The sequence below is a fragment of the Globicephala melas genome, chromosome 2, assembly GCF_963455315.2.
Source record: "Globicephala melas chromosome 2, mGloMel1.2, whole genome shotgun sequence".
Classification (NCBI taxonomy): Eukaryota; Metazoa; Chordata; class Mammalia; order Artiodactyla; family Delphinidae; genus Globicephala; species Globicephala melas.
This window is the reverse complement of record NC_083315.2, coordinates 80,569,003-80,593,434: the sequence shown is the minus strand read 5'-3', so window position 1 is coordinate 80,593,434 and position 24,432 is coordinate 80,569,003. Positions and strand designations below refer to the sequence as shown.

Here is a 24,432-nt window from a genome sequence, read left to right as displayed (position 1 = left end):
CCTTCGCTATACAAATCAGGTATTACATTTAGGTAGCCACAAATCAGCCACACCCCCAAAGTCAAAGCCAGGGTAGCTCTAGGCTGCCCAAACTCATGACTCTCAGTATGTCCCAGACAGTTTCAAAGCCTTAAGACACTTGTGCAATGGAAATTGTAGACTCTGCTACATGGCGGTGCCAGGGCTATTTGAACCTCAATATGGTGAGCATCTAGTTAAGGGACTACAGGAACCCCATCTCAGCATGCAGTGGGTCACCAGGAGTCCTATATGGGGAGTTTTCCAATGATAAGTCCACATTCCGAGTATACCTATAAACATGTAAATGCACACCTGCCAGTGCTGTAATGTGTAGTACTTCCCATTTACAAATAAAAAAGGAGTAAGTTCCCTGGTGAGGATTCTGGGCTTTCACTGCCGTGGCCTGGGTTTAGTCCTCGTTGGGGAACTGAGATCCCCGCCCCCCAAAAAGGAGTAAGTGCATATGTGCAAATGCAAGTCTGGCACTGATCCATACACTTGAGTGTGTTCTCTGACAGTAGTTCACAACTGAGTTGTGAAGCTCTTTTAACCCTCATTATTCTATCTAAACAGTATCACATTCTGAGAGAAGAAGGAAGGAAGAAAGACAAGGATAATTATTTTTTTCTTGAACTGAGTTTAAACTGTAACTCACTGAAGCATAGACCAATGTCTTCCCTATCAACTGGGAAATGTGACAGACGAGACTAAACTGATAGCGCCTCTTCTTAACTAAGCTTTTCCTACAAGCATTTGGAGGAAACAGTCAAAACCATTAAACCTAAATCAGTGCCCAGTCCCAAAGACTATTAGTCTAAGGGGTACCCTCTGATAGGCACTGTTTTACATGTTCCAGTCCAAGTGTGGTTTGCAGTAATATTGCAGTAATATTGTCATAACATGCTCAAGAACATCTGGGAATAAAATGCACACCAACAAACACGAGCTCTGGAATTTTATGGCAATCTATATGTATACCTGCCCGGCTTACCTGGAACACCACTCTGGATTTCTCTAAAAGGTAAGTTCTCATATTGGCACCAATGATTCGATGTCTCTTATCAAAACCAATCTCAATGTACTTCCCAAAACGGCTGCTATTATCATTCCTGGTTGTCTTAGCATTTCCGATTGACTAAGAGACAAAGGGAAAACAATAAGGTTTTAGAAGTGCAATTCATGCCCTGACATTTACAGATTTGTTCAGGGAGAGAAAGAACACAACCCTTTAAAATTGATTCTTTTAAAAACAGAACCAGTTTTGCCCCTGCAGGCACAACTGTATGCTTTGCTCACTGCACAACCACACAGGTATACACTAATAGTCCGTATCGGCCTTGTTATTCTCGCACAAATTATTTTCAGAAATAGCAGACTCGAGCCCAGTGCCTGGGAGGTCTTCATCCACCATTTGTGGTATGGAACATACTCATTCATGTCAACAAAGGAAAAGAATGGATGGGACCATGTGCCTAGGCACATGCCCTCTTAGTTAAATAACAGGGTTTGGTTTCTTGAAAAACTTAGTCTGTTTTATGTAAATAAGCTGGTTAAGACAAATTAATATTTTCCTGGAAATATTGCTTCGGTGTTCAGGGTCTCTTTAGCCAGTAGGCCCAGCTGGACTGCTTATTAGTGGAGTGTTAGTAATTACCCACTTAATTCAAAGCCATTTTCAGAAACCAGAGACAGTAAAATTTGGCTTTGGATTTTGATAGTTGTATCTAACTTGCAAGACATCTGCTAAAGAATGCAGAGAATGTAACTTTCTGCTAAATTTTTCATATAATCCTAAAAATATAAATTGAATATGCACTGCTTTCTGATTTAGGTAACATGCATCTATAAATTTTTCTTTCAAAGCAAAGCAAAAAACATGCTGTAGTTAGAAAAGCAAGTGTTAACATACTGCATAAATTAAATGCTTAATAAGATAATTTCATACAATTAGTATCTTTCACTGCGCAAAGCCTGTGACTATTAGGATCAGTATATTGAAACCACAGCAGAGAGAAAGATATGAAAATGCTCTGGAGCATTAAGAAAGCAATACAAAAAAAAAAAAAAAGCAATACAAACACAAGTGATGAAAACAGTAGTAACAGAGCCATAAAAGTCAACACATTAGATTCTCTGATCAATCAAAGAAAACGTATTTTCACTCTCTGAAATATAAGACATGTATTACCCTATTCTGTTTTGGCAATCAGAACACTGCTAACTTTCAGATTAACATTATAGATTGAAAGAATAGTTGGAAGCTATTTTCCCAGCAAAACTTGATATTACAAAAAGCACAACAAAAAGTCTCCATATATTCCCATTATTTTTATTTTGTTTAGAAAATAAACGTGAAATTTTCTTTCAGCACAACATACTCTGTCAAAGAGCAGATGAAGGGTTACATGTAGTAGCAGTGGCAGCAGCAGTAATAATTACTGAGTGTTTACCAGGCACTGTCCTAAGCACTTTCCCCCAGCAACTAAGCAAGTTAGGGGAGGGTGGTCCACAGCTTCTCCTCCCTCCCAGACTCTTATCCCAACCTCCATATGTCATCCCCCTGCCCCAATCTACTTACAGTGGGGATCAGAGTGGCCAACCTGCCAAGATAATACTAGACTCTGTGAGAAGAAGAAGTGAGTAGGCCAGAGTTGAAACAGACCCTTTTGTCTTTGAGTACAAGGTATATAAACATATAGCAAAGAATGGTAGAAGGAGTAAATGAAATAGAAGTCTGAAGATCTGGGTATCACACCAGGGCCTACCACTAACTTGCCATCATTTAATCCTCTAAGGAGCATTAGTGAACCCAGGCGTAAACTGACTGGAATAGATGAGCTCTAGGGTCCCTTTCAAAAATAAAACTCTATGATTCTAAGCCTTTAACCCAATATGGAAAGAAGGTTCTGTATATAAATGATGTTTATTCATTTATTTTGTTCATTCCCCCAATTGCGCCCTCTGCCTTATAAGTACTATATTTATAACAGCCTCCCTAATGCTATTTGCATTTCAATCAGCAAGAAACTGTTAAAGGAAAGAAGTTTTGTGGTCTTGATTTTACTACTGATTTCAGAGAAATGGTGAGTGAATTATTCTTCTTTACTAAATGGAGATGAAAATCTTCAACTACAGTTATACAAGAGGAAGTAGAACTATTAAGACCCAGTGTGGGGCCTTCCCTGGTGGTGCAGAGGTTAAGAATCCGCCTGCCAATGCAGGGGACATGGGTTTGATCCCTGGTCTGGGAAGATCCCACGTGCCGCGGAGCAACTAAGCCCGTGCGCCACAACTACTAAGCCTGCGCTCTAGAGCCCGCGAGCCAAAACTACTGAGCCCACGAGCCACAACTACTGAAGCCCGTGTGCCTAGAACCCGTGCCCTGCAACGAGAGAAGCCAACGCAATGAGAAGCCCGTGCACCGCAACGAAGAGTAGCCCCCACTCACTGCAACTAGAGAAAGCCCGCGCACAGCAACAAAGACCCAACGCAGCCAAAAATAAATTAATTAATTAAAATTAAAAAAAAAAAAAGACCCAGTGTGCCCCCAACATCTTCCCTGTCCCCATCTTAGGATGAAAATTTCTAGGAAAAAAGGATGAAAAGGAAAATGTCATAAAATTGAGTAAAAGAGAATCATTTATTTCACTGTACATTATTCGTATTTTGCAAAAGGAGCCTATGACGAGGATGAGGAGCTTGCTTTCTAAAGGATAATGTGCAAATCCCATAAGCCACTGGGCTGTGATGTTCAAGGTGTGGGATGCTCATGATCACTGGAGACCCAGACATTCCTTTCTTGACATCACAGTAAAGGGCTCTGATATAGAGATATAATCTTTTTTTTTTTACATCTTTATTGGAGTATAATTGCTTTACAATGGTGTGCTAGTTTCTGCTTTATATCAAAGTGAATCTGTTATACATATACATATGTTCCCATATCTCTTCCCTCTTGCGTCTCCCTCCCTCCCACCCTCCCTATCCCACCCCTCTAGGTGGTCACAAAGCACCGAGCTGATCTCCCTGTGCTATGCGGCTGCTTCCCACTAGCTATCTACCTTACGTTTGGTAGTGTATGTATGTCCATGCCTCCAGAGACATAATCTTGAGGCAGGTTTAAAAGCTACAAATTTTCTAGGCCACATATTCAATATTTTACCTATATTTTCTTCCTGTAACTGGAAACCCTTTTTCACCATTCTTCAGCCCTACATTCCATTTTAATCTTTCAAGTTGGGATGCCCTCATTTGTAGCTGTTGAAAATTAGTTCTCTCTTTAACAAACTTTCTAAATCCAAATTCCTGCAGAGAAACTAAGTAATATAGCGTGAAGTAGCTAAGTATAACTACTGTCTTTAAAAAATTTTTTTTTCTTAAATTTTTTTAAAAAGTATAACTGCTGTCTTTATCTTTTTTTGTTCATCCTAGCAAACAGGGTAAATTCCTTATAACTGCATATTAAAAAGTAGTATCTGTAGTCATTCCAAATTTTTAATATCACTCCTACTAACACAACTCAAATCTGCGTTGTAGAAAAAACAGTATAGCTAGTTTTTGAACGAGACTATAGCAAGGTCATAAAATAGTTCATTCAACTTGACGTATTCCAGAGTTATGTTATTATATGGTCTAGGCCTAGGAGAAATGGGATTTCCTGATGCGTTCATAATCAAGACTCTGGGATCTTCTAACATTAGGGACTAAGAATGGCCTAAACTACTGCCAAATACCAAGAATTTGTTGCTATGATCAAAAACAGTCAAAATAATCGTAGAAAGCCAAGCCCTGTTGTTTTCTGAACCGAAATCAGAAACTGGCTATACAGATTATATTTTCGCAATATTAACACAAGTGGGATTCACCTCTATATCTGTAGCTTAAATTCTTTCAAAATCTTAATATTTGCTTAAAATCTTTACTACTCTCTTTTGGCATAAGCATCTGTTTTCTCCTGTCTGTGTTATTTCAGAAAACATTTCCAGTTCTCTTTCCATAGGTCACCCAGCCCAGGAGGCTCTTAACTACCCCAGCATCTCTTATTTTCTTAATCCCAAGAACAGAAGTCATGCTGCACTAGAGGGCAGCCCTGTGGGCAAGGGGTCACAGCATACTATTCTGAAGTGTCACACACAGCACTGCACACCAGGCACAATTACCTCTGGACTGATCAGTGCGAAAACCACTTGCACAACAGGTGCACCAAGCCAGTCCTAAACGCCATCTGTGTTTGGGTGACATGTAAGGCTTGACAAAGGAAAAAAACAGGAATAAAGAATGCTGACTTGGGTTTTTATTAAGAAAGGTTTGTTTCTGCATGTCCAAAGTAATTTCTCTCCATTTATTGAGACTTATTTTCTCCATTTAATGGCAATACTTACAAAAATGTAACTTGCCTAAAATCATACTAATACACAAATAATTCTCTAATTACAAATCCTAAAATACTCAAATTCTCACACAAAAGGTCTGTTTTCTTTGGCATGAGCATGTCTACTTTGTATACATAGTCCACTTTTGAAAGGATATCCTTTCATAGATCTTCCTTTTCCAAGAATTTATATTATTGAATTTCTTTTTCTAAACTAAAGCTGTGTGATATGCTTGACAGAAACAAGCAGAAAATGCTTTCAAGACTATGATTTAAGTTTATAGTTCATATCTGGAAAAATGTAAAAACTTATAGCTAAACAGGTTGGACTAAGTACAGAAAATGAAATGCGGGCAGAGGAATAATGAAACTCATTCATGCTTGAGCATAGTGAATCCTGTATTTTAGAAAGAGCTTAAATAAGCTCAGGATTGTGGGAAAAGGAGTAATTTATACTTCCAGGATAAGGAGCAATAGATACAAGTCAATTAACTGAGAGAAAAGAAACTTTAGGAAATGAAGTGCCATTGCCAGCTACTTGGAGGCAACGATCCAATGGTAGGTTCAAAATGCAGGTTTATGGAATAAAGTAGCTTCCTCTATAGTAGACTTTACTCAAAATGTCTACCTTACTGAATTTTTACTTTTCCTAGATCTCTCACTAACATCCAGAAAAGTATTTTCCTACTATTACCGGTTGAGAGATCCTAGACTTTCTGACATGTGCTGTATCAATCAATTTTTTGAGCCTGTTTCTTAATGAGAGAATATAGTAAGAACGCCATGGCCTTACCTCCATGATGGGGTTGGATGCCAACACCTTTTCCTCAACATTGGCTTCACTGGCGGAACCACTTACAGTTGCAAAGTATCGCATGGCATACTTAGCTGAAACTGTTTTTCCTGCCCCAGACTCTCCACTTACGATGATGGACTGATTTCGTTCATCTCTGTAAAACAAAGAAGAGTAACTGACAGTGCTGCTCACTTTTGAATGTGATTAACATGATTTTCTCTGTATTCTCATCAATGAGCCATGGAGAGTTCCTGCTCGTTCACACATGCAAAAATGTGGGAAGGAACCTAAGAATGACATTTCCTAATAAAAACAACTACTTATAAATTAACAATGAACAGAGAGGGAGAAGAAATATCAGGCATTAAATTAGCGAGCATCACATCTAAGGATGAATCTGTAATAGTCTCTGAATTTTTTGTGTGTACATATCTGAAACACACTTTATTCCTAGAGAATTATTTTCGTCTATTAGAGTACTGTTGTCAACCACCTTTAGAAGAGACAGGAGTTACAGCAAACAAATTTAGAAGAAAATACTACTTAATTGGAAAAAAAATTATCTACTAGCTAACTGTCCGTAGTGTCTCCCACAAACTCCAGCTCTTACTAAAGTACCCTCATTACCAGAGAAGAAATGGTTCATTTGTTGGCTGATTCATTCAAATATGTTAGAACTCAAAGACTACCAACTGGACTTCCCTGGTGGCGCAGTGGTTAAGAATCCACCTGCCAATGCAGGGAGCACGGGTTCAAGCCCTGGTCCGGGAAGATCCCACATGCCACGGAGCAGCGAAGCCCATGCACCACAACTACTGAAGCCCAAGTGCCTAGAGCCCGTGCTTTGCAACAAAAGAAGCCACTGCAATGAGAAGCCCGCGCATCAAAGAGTAGCCCCGCTCGCTGCAACTAGAGAAAGCCTGCATGCAGCAATGAAGACCCAATGCAGCTAAACAAATTAATTAATTAATTAAAAAAACAAAGACTATCTACTATTACATCTTTAATTCATTCATACAATGACTCAAAACTCTAGGTGAAGAACTTGCTCATAAGACTATCATTTCCTTGAGGATAAGGACCTATGTTACCGTATCGTTAATATCCAGCAACTAGTCCAGAGTCTGACACATCACAAGCGCTCAGTAAATGTGTATTGATTATAAGTAAATAAAACTTTAATAACCAACCTAGCCTAGGAATAAATCTGCTTTGGCTACGATTTCAACTGCGAAAGAAGCAGGAAACTTCCACTTCCTGAGATGAAACCAGCAGTCAGCTTCAATCCATCAAATTAACTGAACAAGTACATAAAGGTAGTAACTTTTTTTTTTTTTTTTTGTGGTATGCGGGCCCCTTTCACTGTTGTGGCCTCTCGCGTTGCACACGCTCCGTTCGCACAGGCTCAGCGGCCATGGCTCACGGGCCCAGCCGCTCCGCGGCATGTGGGATCCTCCCAGACCGGGGCACGAACCCGTGTCCCCTGCATCGGCAGGCAGACTCTCAACTACTGCGCCACCAGGGAAGCCCGGTAGTAACATTTTTGCCCTTAATTTATGGAGAGACAAGATGAGTTCAAAGGTTTTTAGGCCACAAGATTATGAGGTTATTTCACTATAGAAGACGATCTTTTTATCTTTTAAAAGAAATTTATTTATCCAACAAACATTTAGCAAACACCTACTACGTGGCAAACATTGTGCTAAATACTAGGGATACAAGTTTAAAAAGCCATGATCTGCATCCTCAAGTGGTTGAGGGTCTAAGAGGAAAGACAAACTAATAATTAAAGATTATAATACATGGGATGGGGTACTGAGAGAAGGAAGAGGTGATCAGGGAAGGCATCCTGGAGATGACACCTCAGCAAAGTCTAGAAAGATGAGTAAGAGAAAGCAAGCAAGGGAAAAGTAAGTTAGGAAGGAAACATTCCAGGGAAAGGAGATAACATAAATGAAGGCTCAGATGCATGAGAAATTAGGAAACATCAGATAATTTAATTTGACTAGAACATGAAGTAATGACAGATAAGGTTGCAGAGGTTAACGAGAAATGGATCATAAAGATCTTAAATGAGATGTTAAGGAATCTGAAGTTTACCTAAAGGTCACCGAGTGTTACTGCAGGGTTTTAAACAGAAAATAAACAATCTAATTAGTAAAAACGCTCTGGCAGCAATGTGGATATGGGTGGCAGAGGTCCAGATGAAAAGATATGAAAGTCTGAACAAAGACTGTGGTGGCCATGACCGAGAGAGGCAGATGGGTTTAAGAGACATCAAAGTGATAGAATCAAAAGTACCTGCAATAAGTTTCCAAAGTAGAAAGATTTTTCTACGGTAAAGGTTGTTTTTTCGTTGAGAAAGTGTGGTCACTGTATTATTTTACAAACTGAAAAATACAATAGGAGTACCCAACTCAGGCCTGATTAAGTACATTCACATCACACTACCAGCACCTGTAAGCAGCCTGTTCAGATACTCTGACTCCCATACTGTGGGGAAAATCAGGAGGACCTAGGTGACACAAGGAATGTTTAATACTCATAGTAAAGGCTTGCATGTAACCCTCATTTTTATAAAACATCCTTGAACCTCATACTATCTCATTCCCTTTTTATTTGAACTTCTAGACTCAACTGGATATTCCCACTGCCTCTGTTCATACATGCCTGATTTCAAGATAAATCACTCAAAAACAAAAACAAAAAAACCCAAACAGTTCTCATTGTGGGGCCAATGTCCCTTTTTTTTCCATCATTTAGAATATTTTAATGTTCTCAGAATTGATGTCTTTGATACATTAATCAAGGACAGTATCATCATTCTTTGGATTCCCTTCCAAAATATAACTAGAAAAATGATCTCTTCCTAATTCCTGCATGATCAGTTCTGTCACTACACCCTGTGTGATAGCTACCTTGACAAAATTCTCCCAGCATTTCTTCCAATAATAAACAAGGTGAAGAGGCTTCCGCTAGTCTGACAAAAAGGAATTATTAGTGGGAACTGCTATCCTAAACTATACTGCCTTTGAAATACCATTTCAAGTCTTTATGACAAAATGTTACGTCAAAAAAACTGAAGCATTCATTATGTAGTAGCCCTTTCCTATACCATGGGGAAGAAGAGAACTGTTAAAGGAGATAAGGTTGAGGATTATTCAAATGAATCACACAGATTTGTACAAATACACACATATACACATTGATGTCAAGCACATACCAGATACATTTTCTCTTCCAGGATTTACGATCCTGGATCCATATGACCAACAATTTTTAAGGGACTTAATTATTTATTACATTTCCCTGACTTTGGCAGAGGCTTCCCTTCTTCTTGAAGCCTAGTAGAGCATTCCAATATATAAATAAGTACAACTTTTCCATTACATAAATTTCTCTGAGTTGGGCTCTGGTCTTCAATCTGTCATTTCCCAATTTCATGACTCTGAGCAATTGCATGCCCTCTCTGGGTCACAGTTTCCCTCATTTTTAAGATTAAATAGCATCTAAAGTCTTTCTCAATTCTAAAGTACTATAACTTAAAAGTTAAACTAACTCCGGCGTTGATTTTTCAGATGTTGGATGGGCCATAGTCTGCAGTCTAAGCCAGGTAAACTCAAGTACAATTGGAATAGGACACGCTTACAGATGCTCAGATGGGCTTGAAGGGCTGGACTTGAAATGGGCAAACATTTCTTCTCCATAGGACCCCTGAATCTGAGATGGCCAAAATCAATAAAGGGCTACAAAGAGAAAAAATGTAAATTCCATCCCCCTGCTTTTAAATTAAGAACAGGAAACAGAAATCTTTATAAAGTAAGTACAGTAGTCTTTAAAACGTTTTTCAGTTATATGTGGCCACAGGAAGAAATGCCAAAAAGAGACAAGAGCAGAGACAGGTAGAAGTGGGGAGCCGACTAGAGACACAGAAGGGAGAAGGGTAATACATAATAAAGACGTGCAAAGGGAAAAACAAGAAAAGTATAATAGAGATGCGGAGAAAATAGACAAAAACACCAGGGATAAAAAATTTTTTGGTTTTAACGTGAATATCAGAGTCTACCCTACTCTATTTATTTGAGCTGTAAGCTTTAGATTGTTACATCTATGTAAATAATAATTCATTATTCTTCGAAAGTTTGATTAGCTGGTCAGCCACTATTCACAATTCTTCAGGTTTCTTGTCCTTATAAGAACCTTCTTTTACTTTTGGGATGTAGATATCACTTCAAGGACCTGATAAAACCAAGTTAAGGAACAGAGATTCACCACTCTTCCTCAAGGACAGATCAATCTGGAGCATCCTAAGGATGCAGGAACTGAAAATTTATGATTTCTGGCTTGGCCAGTCCTCTCAAGGGCCCCCGCAATGATCCTAAATAGCCTGCGTACTGGGTGCCCCAAAGCAGAGGTGAACTCTTGTGGCCTGTTTCAGTCAATGTTGCTTCCAGAGGCTATAATGCGAACAAAAAGCCACTATGTAAATATACTGCTTCATTCATTTATGCAACAAATATGTAATGAGTAGCCACAATGTGCCAAACACTTTATGAAGATAAAAGACTCTAGGGTCATAGCTTATTGAGAGAGACTGAAAAGTACAGTTTAAATACAGTGGAGTAATTACAAGAAAAGAGGTCTATCCAGGATATTATGAAAGCATGGAGAAGGGGTATAGAACTAGTGGAAGATGTGAGGAAGAGCTGTCAGGAAATGCTTTCTAGAGAAGGTGATGCCTGAATTGACTCTTATACAATAATTAGGAGAAAACTAGGTTGTATGGGGAAAAGGCAATAGGAATTAAACTATGGAGAGGTACCTGAAACCCCAGGAAATAAATTATTCAAGGATAGACTATCCACTCTGGGTTGATGAAAGAGAGAGATGTTACACTTGAGTCTATATTCCTTCTATCTATATATGTATTTGGTTTGTCCAGCCTTTCCTTAGATTATATCTAGTAAGATTCATTTCATATCAGTTATATTATTTTATACATTTTCCTTCTGAACTTTACCCTTTAAAAATGTAATCTCTCTAGGTTATGGTGCTCATATTTTCCAAGACCATCATCTTGTCCTCTGCAAACTTAATGAGCATACTTTCCATTCACATCCAGGTTGTTAATGAGGAAACTAAGTAATGCCAGCCTCAGACCTGACTCGTGCAGGACCCACTTTACTATATCCACACACCTCAATGTTGACTCTCTCATAACCATCCACTGGGTGTTGCCATGTACCTTGGTTAAGTGTACAAGCACCTAGGTCTAATTTTTAGCTTATAAGTGAACATGTTCTCATGAAACAAAATCTAGAGTTTTATTTTCTTGCAGGCACTCAATCTAATTGCTTCTCCTTTATCTGATCCCTTGTTAAAAAGGAAAATTATTAAGTTAGTGTAATATAATGCTTTCTTCCAACATTGTGTATTTACTGTGATGTGGCTTTCACTTGAGACTCTAATCCTTATTTCTCTTGTTAGAGAGGTGCTAAGTTTTTCTACATTTTTATCACTTGTCAAACCTCAAGCTGCTCAGCTCTGTTTTTCCAAGATTTCTGCTCTTGATCAAAATCCCAAGAAGAAAAGATTTACACTCTAAAGTGGATACTAGACAATGAGTTCACAAGACAATGTGCAGTATCAGTTTTTAAGTATAAATATTTACCATAAGACTGTGCTGGCACACTGATGAAAGCTGTGCTAGAGAGGTAGAGAGATTATTCAGGAAATGAAAATAAGCATTGGAGATACACCAAATTCCTGCTGAGAAGTCTGTCACATGACTATCAGATCTTCTCATGTCAATCTGATTTTCTGTTCCATCAGTATAGAGCCTATGAAATTAATATAAAGATTCCATAACAAAAATAGCCAATTGTTTCTAGTTATACATATTTTTTAATATTCTTTTCCATTATGGTTTATCATAGGGTATTGAATATAGTGCCCTGTGCTATACAGTAGGACCCTGTTTTTTATCTATCCGATATGTAAAAGCTTACAGCTGCTAACCTCAACCTCCCACTCACTCCCTCCCCCAGCCCCCTCCCCCTTGGCAACCACCAGTCTGTTCTCTATGATTCTGTTCCTGTTTCATAGGTAAGTTCATTTGTGTCGTATTTTAGATTCCACATATAAGTGACATCATATGGTATTTGTCTTTCTCTCAGAAATAGCCAATTTTATTTGTTTGTAACTTTTATAGACTCATATACTTACTGTACTTTATTCCTACTACAAACTTACTGGGTAGATAGTTCTCAGTAAGTCCCAAATTCATATAGTAAAGAATTCTGAAGAGGAATCATTTATCAGGAACTGAGGTGGTCTCAAAGTAAAAATTGAGTGGGATCATGAAGAATAAATAGAAACCAGGCAGATAACAGAGCATGGAGAAGGATATTCTAGGCTGAATAAAAGGTACAGAAATAAAAGTATGCAACGTTAGTTAATCTGAGGGAATAGATTAATATTGTGATAATACTGTGTTAGAATAGGGTCATACGGTTGGAAGTAAGAAAATTAAACAACAAAGAAGAAAGGCTCTGTAGCCTCAGAGCTTGATTCATATCTCAGCTCCCAGATACTATTTATTAGCATGATAGTCTGAAAGTTACTTTCCTCAGTCTCCTCATTTGTAAAGCAGAGGTGATGATGTCTGCTCCCAGGGATGTAATGAAGATTAGAGGTAACATGCCTGACATCATGCTTGGCACACAGTATACCTCTAAACATGGTAGCTGCTAACTAATAGAAGTTAATTCACCTTTATATATCATACATAAAATTCCTTATCAGGTAGCATGTCTACTTGCCTAAGTAGGAATACTTGGTACCACATGGCAGGTGAGTCACAATTGGCAACAGGAGAGATTTTATAATCTATAACAGCCAGCATCCACTTGGCCAATGGACCTTAGAAGTGTGAAGCATTCAGAGTCTACCTAAACAAATGCAAGGAGGGGCCACTCTAAGGAAAAGCCTAGCAAGAGAGTCAGGAAGAATAAAACCCGATGAGAGGCTAAAATGAACAGAAAGAGAATGCAGCCATGAGACTCCATGATGATGAAGACCGTGATGACAGTAACAGCTTATATTTAAACAGTGTTTCTCAAAGTGCTTTTTATGTTTATCATCTAATGTAATTTTCACCTCTGAAGTAAGCATGATAAATATTATCTTTTCTTCATTGGGGGAAACAATAACACAGAGAGGTCAGATGGCTTATCCAAGTTTAGAGTAGAGTTGGGTTGTTATACTCCACATCTCTTAGTTTCCAGAGGAAAAGTCTATACTATCCTCCTTCTGCTTTACTACAAGCTCCTTATCATAGCCTGCCCTCCACTAGAAAGAGTAAAAGACTTATGCATCAGTGCCCATGAAACTGAAAGGTAACAAGTGTGTACAACAGAATGCCTTAAATGTAAAGCTAGACCATCTAGTGCAAGTGTTCTATTTTATAGGTGATAAAACTGAGGCCCTGGGAGACCAGAAGATTTAAGCTTATATTGTTATTTACTGATGGAGCTGTGACTAGTATAGATATCTTTTCCATTACACTAAGGTTATGACTATAACTCTCTAATTTATTTCAAGAAAACTCATAAATGAAACTTAATCGATCAAATTTATTTGCTCTACCATTAACAAGGGAGGAAAAAAATACCAAATCAAAGCAATCAATATTACTTGGTTTTAAGGAAACAAAAAGAAAAAAAAAAACCCTGATGTTTTAAGGAATATAATATTGTGATTTAGTTATCAGAGAGCAGTGAGTTTCAGCATGAGAAAAGACTGGCAAGAATGTGAGGCAAGTTTATTCCTAGATACTTTATTCATAAAGACATACATATCACCTTTTTCCCCAAGATGTGGACAAAACCATCTCATTATCTAGGCCTTTGCTCCACTGTGTATCTAGGTCACATTGTATATTTTGCTGCCATAGCTTCATTAAAATCAATTCGGAAGAGCAATAAATAAATACAAATACAAAAATGTATATGCACAAGGTTATTTATTGTAGCACTGTTTGCAATTGCAAAATGTTGAAAACAATCTAAGTGATCATATATGGGAGAGTGGCTGAATAAATTCATAAAGTGGTGGGGAAGAAAGGAACCAACCTAAGTAACTTTGGAAACTGGCACTTTATATTACACAAGGCTAAAGACAAAATGAATTAGACACAAATGTACTTGAGTGGTAAATTTGCTTTTCACAGGGATATGGGTTAGCATTTCTGATACAAAGAGTATTCCAGGATTGAGCAAACAAGTAAATAAACTACGGATAATGAGAGCCAGGGTTTTCAAGGTCAAAAAAAAAGTTAAAAGAAGGAAAAAGAAATCAAGAATAAAAATTGTGGTGTTGAACTAGATTTGGAGGTATCAGTGTGAACTCATGGCTTTTAAAATATATATTAAATATACAAATAGGTATGTGCGTATGTGTGTAAAAAAGTGCAAAGTCTTTCCTACTTAGAGAAAGGTAAATTAAAACAACACTAGGGGCTTCTCTGGTGGCGCAGTGGTTGAGAGTCCACCTGCTGATGCAGGGGACACGGGTTCGTGCCCCGGTCCGGGAAGATCCCACATGCCACGGAGCGGCTGGGCCCGTGAGCCATGGCCGCTGAGCCTGCGTGTCCGGAGCCTGTGCTCCACAACGGGAGAGGCCACAACAGTGAGAGGCCCGCGTACCGCAAAAGAAAAAAAAACAACACTAGGATACCATTTCTCACTTGTCAGACTATATTTCTATGCATGCACAGTTTTGCATTGCATTATATCATCAAGAGTATAATCTAGTCTTGAAAATAGCTTTTTTTCTCCCATTCTCCACTCTCAAAATAGTAGGGTTCCCCGATTAACATCAAAGACATTTCCCTGATGCTGTTCAGGATCCCTGACGCCCCAGCATCTGCTAACCTTAAAATTCACACTTTCCTTGAGATTTAATTCTACCAGATACAGACAGATTTCTTTCAGCACTTAGGCCTTTTAGTTCTGGTCTGCCACTCACTAGCTGAATGACATTGGGCAAGTCACTGAATACCTACAAACCTTGATCCACTCATCTGTAAAACATAACATCTATCCTTGCATGGTCACAGAATTACAATGAGATTCCAAAGGCAGTTTTTATAAACTATATGTCCTTTTACAAATGTTAGGTTACTTTAATAATAATGCAGGCCAGGGACTTCCCTGGCAGTCCAGTGGTTAAGACTCCGCACCTCCACTGCAAGGGGTGTGGGTTAGATCCCTGGTCAGGGAACTAAGATCCCACATGCCGCACGGCACGGCCAAAAAAAAAAAATGCAGGCCATCTGAGACAAATCAATCAACGCTGTTTAATGAATAATTTACTAGTCGTTATTCACTGTATTTTAAAATATCTGTGACTCAGCAAAGAAGAAATTATCACATCTAATAAAAGTCATGAAATAATAAATAGCGCTTCCACCAACCTGGCCATTTGCTTGTAAGCTTCTTCAGCTACTGCAAAGATATGTGGATCCATATCGCCCATGTTCTGACCGCTGTATGCATTGATAATATCTTCTCCATAAATAGGCAGCTGCTCATAAGGATTTATAGCTACTAGGACTATACCTGGGAGAAAGGTAAAAAAAAAGCAAAAGAAGAAGTCAGTAATATCCTCAGGGGCATATCAAACTTGGTAAAGTGAGAATCATAGTTAATACTAACTCAATTTCAGTTAATACTGAACTAACAAATTGTTAAGGGTCAAAATATATCATAGCCTTTGCCTCTGAACCCATTATACCTAGTCCTAACTAAAACACCATTTATGAACTAGACTAGGTGATTTAAAATAATAAAAACGGTGGCAATGTTGAAAGGACTTTAAATATTTTTGTAATATTTAAACCAAAAATTCCACTTCTAGAAATTTATCCAAATGAAATAATCATAGATTCACATAAAGGTTTTTTTTTTGAAATAAAGATGTTTATCATAATGTTATTCATAACAGTGAAAAGTGGAAACAAAGTATATAATAAAGGGAGAGTGGTTTATGTACGGCACAGGGAACTATATTTAATATCCTGTGATAAACCTTAATGCAAAAGGATGAAAAAAATATATATATATGTACAACTGAGTCACTTCACTGTATAGCAAAAACTAAACACAATATTGTGAATCAACTATACTTCAATAAAAGTTTTTTTAAAAAGGGAGAGTGGTTTAATACGTATTATTATATCCATGTAACAGACTATTGAGCTACCACCACAAATCATGTTTATAAAAAATATTGTGTCATAGGAAAACATGACACAAAACTATATATAGACTGATTCCAATTTTATATCTATTTATACTCTCTCACATATACACACAGGATATAAGACAACATAATACTGGTTATTTTTCAGTGGTAATTACATGTAATTCTTTTTCATTTTTTATACTTTTTTTGGTATTTCCTTAAATTTTACAACAAGTATATATTAACTTAAAGTCATTCATTCAACAAATATTTGACTACAGCTAGCTTTCAAGTCATTACTAAGTGCTATATTTATAACAGTAAACAAACAAAAAGACAAATCTAAATGGAGTATAACCTTTAAAAATTGTGGGGACTTCCCTGGTGGCGCAGTGGTTAAGAATCCACCTGCAAATGCCGGGGACACGGGTTCCATCCCTGGTCCGGAAAGATCCCACATGCCGTGGAGCAACTAAGCCTATGGGCCACAACTACTGAGCCTGTGCTCTACAGCCTATAAGCCACAACAACTGAGCCCATGGGCCACAACTACTGAAGCCCTTGTGCCTCGAGTCTGTGTTCTGCAAGAAGAGAAGCCACCACAATGAGAAGCCCGCACACCACAACAAAGAGTAGCCCCTGTTCGCCACAACTGGAGAAAGCCCATGTCAGCAACAAAGACCCAACGCAGCCAAAAAAAAGCAAAACAAAACAAAAAGTGTATCACTGTACTGTACACCTGTAAGTTATATAACATTGTACATCAATTATATTTCAATAAAAAATTTTTTAACAAAAGGAAAAAATTTTGCCCTTATGAACCTTATATTCTAGAGGGAAATTCAGACAATAAAATAAGTAAGAAAAATACATATCATAGGTTAGACAGTAGTAAGGAAAAGGGGGGAAAATTAAACAGAGAAGGAAGATAGATAACTAGGAGAAGAAAAGATAGGGCGGACAGGAAAGGCTTCACTGAGAAGGTAGCAAATGTGCAAGAAAAAAATAAGTTGAAGAAAAATGAAAATTGAGAAAAAGAAATATTCAGTTAATAGGTAGGGAAGAAAAAGAGCAAATATCAAGGATATAAAAGGTATAAATTCTTTTAAGAAGAAAATATACCTGTTCTTTTCCAAAACAGGAGCGTAATGAAGAAATGCTGAGTGCTGAGTTGGGTACACCAAGCAGAGACTTAGAAGGAAATGAATGGAAATCCCAGACCTGGGTCTCAGCAGAGAATGATTAGTGAAAGAAGGATAAGAAGTCAGTAGAGAAAGAAGAGCTGGGGACATGGGAGAAAATAAGAATTGTCCCCATGCACAATATTTCCATGGCCCTATCCATTAGAGAAAAGAATTCACAGTTCACTCAGACAGCAACGCACACTCACCACAATATGTATAAATAAGTTTGGAATCAATAAAGCGGACTCTGAGATTGTGGAGTACAGCAGGCTCGTGAAGATAGCTGAGGGCTGTGAGGTCATTTTCACCCACAAGTATGTCAGGGTTTCTTAAGTGAGGCAGCTCCTTCGTCTTTGGATCTAGACGATATTCCAAATCCTGAAAATGCACAAGTATAGCATCTGGATAAATAATGACAATAAACCCAAAACAGGCACATACATTTTGCTTATTTCCTATTCCTGATTTGCTTCTCAGCTATTAAATGCATTCTTTTCCTGGCACCTTCCAAAACCACAGAAACTGGTGGAAATGGCAAAAAAAATAAGGAGAGTCTTTGTTTTCACTAGATGTATTAACTCATATTAACAATTTTTGATAATACACTTTGAAAAATCAAAGCCTAGAATTTTTTTTACCTAGTTACTAGACCAGAGTTTTTAATCTTTAGTTAAATAAGCTTTTTATTTATCCTCTTCACCTATTATAAATGACAGACAGCATAAGAGAGTGGTAAGAGCTTGGCTCTAGAGCCAGATCAACCCAGGTTCAAATCCTAAAACTGGTACTTACTCCTTTTGTGGTCTTGGGTATATTATTTAACCTAAATCTTTCATTTGTAAAATGGGCATAATGGAAATAGCTCATAGGCGTGTGGTAAAAATTAAGTGAGACAGTGCCTGGTATGTGCTAAGTACTTGGGAACTCCTGAACCCTGAGAGGTCCAAGAATCCCCTAAAATTAGGTGTTAACACTTTGTGTGTATGAACATATGTGTAAATATACACATATATGTGTATTTTTTAAAAAACACAGTCCATGGTTTTTATTCAACTTTTAATGAGGTGCTTGGGCCCCCAAATTAAGAAGTACTACTCACTTTAAAGCCAAGGGAATATGGCTTTATGGCAAAGCCAAGCATGGAGATTGTTACTCAACTACGTATTAAGGACAAACAACACACGACACATGAAAAGGAAAAAAAATGGCAATATAACTGCAGAGAGGGACAAGCTGATTTTGTAAAAAGACTTTTGTTAATACTTTTGTTAATACTAAAGAGATATATAGAGGTCAAATGTTCAAATCAGGTTGGAATGACTGCAAAATGGGGAGGAAATTTTTACAATCTGCCCCTCGACCTCTCTCTGCCTGTTTATTAGGGTATAATAATAAAACTTTTCCAAAGCAGACTGGTCCTTGCATTGGCTCCTGCCATACAAAAAAGCCACTTCTGGCTGTGTGATCTCAGGTAGACTGCTTAATGTCTTGGCTTCCTTATTTGGAAAATGGTTATAATACCACCTGTGAACCCACAGGATTGCTGTGACAATTAACATAAGAAAATACAGGGACTCCCCTGGTGGTCCAGTGGTTAAGACTCTGCCCTTCCACTGCAGGGGGCACGGGTTCAATCCCTGGTTGGGGAACTAAGATCCCACATGCACAGCCAAAAAAGAAGAAGAAAATATAGCCTAAGGTACCTAACGTCGTGCCTCACAGAGTGGATGATCAATGAATGTTGAGTAAATTAATTCCTTAGTTAGCAGTCAAGGCCCTCAATTCTTCCCTGCCTTCTTTCTGAATAAACTCCTTGTCTCTGTTTTGCTCTCCTAAAATTCATCCTCCATGCTGCCAACAGTGAGTCCTTTCTAAAACACAAACCTGGCACCCTTCTTCTGTTTAAAAACACTACAATCACTCCCTATAGCACACCAGTTGAAGTCCAAGAGTTTCAGCATGAACACCAGGCCCTCTGTGATCTGGTTCCCACCTCCATCCTCTTGCCAGTCCTGTACCCTCACTTCACATCCTAACAACATGGAACTTGCGCAGTTCCCCAAACACACATCACTGTACAAGCCTCCCTGCCTTTGTCCATGCTTTTCTAGATCCCTGAAATGCACTCCTCCTTGTCTACTCATTCTTTAGACAATGCCTCTCTGACCCTTAACCTTCACCAGTCCCTCTGGCCACGACCCACTCTGTTCTATTTTTGTTTCTTGTTTATATTTATTATATCATGTGTCACACTATTCATAAGTATATGTACTTTTCCTACCTGACATTAATGTCAGAGAGCATATCTTTTGCCACCTCTTAACATGGTCTATAGCAGGTACCTTAACACACAAGCCTTGAATTAGTACACACACCTTTCTAAATCTCGGCTCCAGTCAACTTGTGATATTCACTATCTCCAAAATATATTCCAATCCTCACAAAGTCTACTCCCTTCTCTTTGTTAATCCAAATTCTATCTAGTCAAAATTCTTCCTTCTCTTTGAAGCCTTCCTTGAAGCAGCCCACAGTGATGCTTCCCTCTGTTGGGATCCTAAAATCCTCACTGTCTTTACAGTACAGCAGAGTGGTAATGAGCACAGACCAGAAAGGCAATCTCCTGGCTTTAAGTCCCAGCTTCATCCCTTAATGCGTGTATAACCCAGAGCAAGTCCCAAACTCTCTGAGCCTCAGGTTCTTCATCCATAAAGTGGTAAAGATAATAGCCCAACCTCACAGGACTGTTATGAGGATTAAGTGAGTTACAGCATATAAAGAGCACTTAGAACTATGCCTGTACATAGTAAGTGCTCAATATATATTAACAGTCAGGACAGCATTATTCACTTGGCAGTTAATCATAAGCTTATCTTTTGACATCTTAATATTGCTGTGTTGAACTACTTTTTATATCCTGTATTTTCCTGGCTAGATTATAACTTGTTTAGAGGAAATTAACGTCACAAAGGTTTTTAAGAAAAAAGTGTGACATGCCCTGTTAAATGCAGTGGAGAGATTAAAAAGGGTAGAACTAAGACTCCACTCATGCAGTGAATGCAGATGGGAAAGAGATACAACTGGTTTTAAGTTTTTCTGGCCACTAGCAAAGTATTTTATATAACAGCTTCTAAGTAAATATTTTTCTAATACCTAGTTCCAGCAAATATCATATCTCAAACTGGCTCCTTAAATGTTGCTTTCTTAGTTAATGTGAATAATTTTAATAGTATCCTAAACAAAATACAGATAAACAGGAATATCTTTGGGAGGATTAGATGTGAATCTAAGCCAGGTCATAATAAATTCATAAATCAAAATAATGGATTTTTAAAAGTACCTGCTATTTTCACTAAGCCATTGGGATAGAAAATTGAGTTTGCCATTTTGCTATTTTTATCAATTAAGTAAGTGAAAATATTGTATTGATTCAAAATTTAACTTCCAAGTGAAGTTAAGTATGTCACAGCAAATTTACACTTTTGAATTTCCTTCACTTTATGCCAATAACAACAAATAAAAGCAAAATTTTTACCTTTCCATCCTCAAGGTGAAGCAGGAGGACTTTATCTCCTGGCTTATAATCTTTGAGCAACTCTGCTGACTTCCAAACTTCCTCGGGATCAGGTATCCAAACCCTGGCAAACTAGAAGACAAAAAGAAAAAAAAATTTTAAACCAGCAAATCAAGCATTCTTGACCTGCGCTAAACATGAGGAGATTTTCAACTAAATCTGGAAAGAAGCACCTTTGTGTTTTGTCAACAGCAAGCTCCAGCTCAGATTTCCACAAGTATTTTGGAAACAGTAATGAGTAGGTACTTTGCCAAAGGTTAGATTTCCAAGAGCTAGGTGTTAACAACACTTACAGATAGTAGACAGAGGCTAAGGCCCTTACACTCACCAGAGACAAGATATTTAAATAGCAAACATCACTCTGACAACCAACTTCCCCTTTATCCTATCTCTATCTCTGGGGAAGGTATCCAAAGAGAAACAGGTCAGAAGTCAGTCTATTATTACCACTGTCTTTTTATGATTCTTTTCCATCTTAGCCAATGAGATCGGTAGCTCTGCAGAAACAACTATACCAGAACTGGGTCAGTCTGGAAGGTATATATAACTTAGATGTTGAGATAGAGAGCAAGCTCAACTTGACAATGCCCCTTCCTATTGCCTCTATCACCTCCAACCCTACTTTCCACTCTCCCCTTAGACCCCCAGTGAAAATACACACGGCAGCCCTGAGGAAGAGGACTAAGCTTGTTCAGCCACATCCAGTGTGAAGACTGGGAAGGAAGACAAGAAGGCAAGGTCCCAAGATCCCATGAGAAATCTAGAAATGGGATGTGGCAGCAAGAGTCAAGGAGGAATTAGAAATAGGGCTGGACACACCTACCCACTGAGTCTGCTCAGGTACCTGGTGAAACAGAAGCAGTTAGCGACAGATAACCCAAGCCAAAGTGAACCAGCCGCGACAGAGCTCCCAGCAAGACAAGGGAGGGTCCAGTGTCACATAACAGCTCTGTCACCAGCTGTCTCCACTAGCTAATAGAGGGTGTGACTTTCCTGCAATGTTCCCCATTCCCTTTTTTACTCATGCTGCTCTAGTTTTACCCCTCGTTACCTTGTGAGTCCCTCAAATATCTCACTTATGATTCCTCAGACCTTATTTTAGTTATTTATGGATCTGTCCACCTCCTACACTAGGCTGCATGCTCCTTAAGCCATCTTTGAGCCCCCTAGAGGTTGGCTCAGCTCCTTGCCCACAGTTCGTGGGGCATTTGTCTTGATTTTATGTAAGACAGAGGTAGGACAAGGGAAGGAAACAAAGTCAGGAGAATGGGGATGAGAGGTAGCAAAGGCAAACATCACAGACCCACCTCAGGATTTTTCCTGAAGCCACAAAGCACAGCTGAGATGGGGTAGGAGTCAGAGACTCAGGGAAGAGATTCATGGAGTAGTAGGCAAAGAAAGGGTAAACACTGATGTAGGAACTGTAGGAGAAGGATAAACAAGGATTTGGGATCTGAAGTACTGTGACTAAAGCTACAAAAACTGTAGGAGATGAAGAAGAGAGAAAAAGCCTTAAACTAGATACACTAAAATATAAACACACATCAAAGATTTATGACAATTCAAAGGTACCCCTAATTAGAAAGGAGAGTAAGGGCAAAAATGGAGATGGGCTAAATCTTATGGAAACAGTCAAAATCTGAGAAAAGAATGCCAGCACAGATTTAAGTTGCATAGTAGCTTTCAAGGAAAATAAAAACCATCTGTTCTTCTACAATACAATTTATGATGAGGTAATTCTGACCGAGTCTAATGGGAAAGCACTGGAAAGGTGGGTTCAGGGGACATGCCTGCGCTGGTATGTGCAGAGAGGGGAACCAAACAACACTGGTTCAGCCTAACATGGCTTCTCAGGGGTTACACCCATCCTGTGTGCGTAAGGAGGTAGCAGGCATTTTTCTTACTGTATCCTACCACAAGGACAACACTCAAGAGGTCCTTGATTAATGCAGATGATTCACTGGAAGTTTTGCTAACTTGCATTTTGTCAGTCAAGGAACCCTAAAGTGTGGGCACCAAGAGTAATTGTTTCTGATGCCTCAGACACTTTGGGAACAAGACTGACAGCACTAACAGTAAATGACCAGTCCCTGAATCCCCAAAACTCTGACCCATGTGATTCTCTCTCCTTCCCCAAACTCCCACACACATAATTTGCTTTTCATACAGCACATGTGCACATCTTTCCTAGCTCCCCTATTAAATCATAAGCAGCTTGGCAACATGGAATCTGCTTGGTTCATTTTTGATACCCCATTGTGAATGTTCACAAAAAATGAATGCTTTATGTGACAATTCAAACAAGCCTATAATAAAAACTATGTGTCCCTCTAGGCTATGAACTGAAGCAGAAGAAAAATCCCAAATCATCAACACCCCTTCCTCTGAACACTGACATTAACACTGACACTCCATATGGTTACTAAGTAATTCACATAACCTTTAAGGCATGTTTTTGAGGTAGAAAATTCTATGGAATTTTCTATTCCTACTATGCTAAAGCACATAATGGGCTTTCAGAAATTACACACACACACACACACACACACACACACAAAAATATCTGTTGAATGAAAGAGTGATATAATGAACTCCCATATACCCACCACTTAGGTTCAGAAATAGAACATTACTCCTCAGGGGGATATATTCTTAAACATTTCATTTTCTCTCCATTTTCAATCACTACTGCCATTGTCCAGTCATGCCAATCTATGTGTTTGCAGTATCCTGAATAAGCCCTGCTGCCTTACATTTGCTTTGCCTATTTCCTCCTTCTGAAACACAACCCCTCCCCCTTTCAGATAGCAGACTCCTATTCATTCTTCACATCTGTGTTAAAGTACCTCCTTCTCTAAGAAGACTTTCCTGACTTATCATCATCATTTGGCACTCTGTTCTCAATGTCCTCATTACCTCATACAATCTTCCTCTAGAATCCTTATCCCACTAAATGATGACTTTGCTTGCCTATCTCACTCGGTAGACTGTAGGTTCCTTGAGAGGAGGGGTGCATCTTATTCATCTCTGTCTCTTCAGCACTTAACACAGGGCCTGCCTAATAATTTCTTAATAAACTTTTGTTATATGAATGTTCCTGGCCTTAGACATTATACTCGAAGAGGGTAGATTAAAAGAAGTATTGGCTAGAGGCTCCCAGAATCTTCTAAAAGGGTCTATAATTTCCAGAAGTAGAGAAAGATGAAAGTGACATTGGAGAGTTGAGTTATACAGGAAATCTTGG

General features: G+C 38.5%; 1 protein-coding gene across 2 annotated transcripts in view; it reads right to left on the bottom strand.

Moving 5' to 3' along the window:
- Positions 1-24,432, bottom strand: part of MYO5A (myosin VA) — a 186,781-nt gene that overhangs the window by 104,864 nt on the left and 57,485 nt on the right. For both annotated transcript variants that reach the window (XM_070044918.1, XM_030878718.2), the window contains exons 2-6: positions 21,150-21,260; positions 17,824-17,995; positions 15,664-15,808; positions 6,186-6,342; positions 1,013-1,156 (exon numbers count right to left, since the gene is read on the bottom strand). In XM_070044918.1, coding sequence (XP_069901019.1) covers positions 1,013-1,156; positions 6,186-6,342; positions 15,664-15,808; positions 17,824-17,995; positions 21,150-21,260 — 729 coding nt within the window. The remainder of the gene's footprint in view (positions 1-1,012; positions 1,157-6,185; positions 6,343-15,663; positions 15,809-17,823; positions 17,996-21,149; positions 21,261-24,432) is intronic.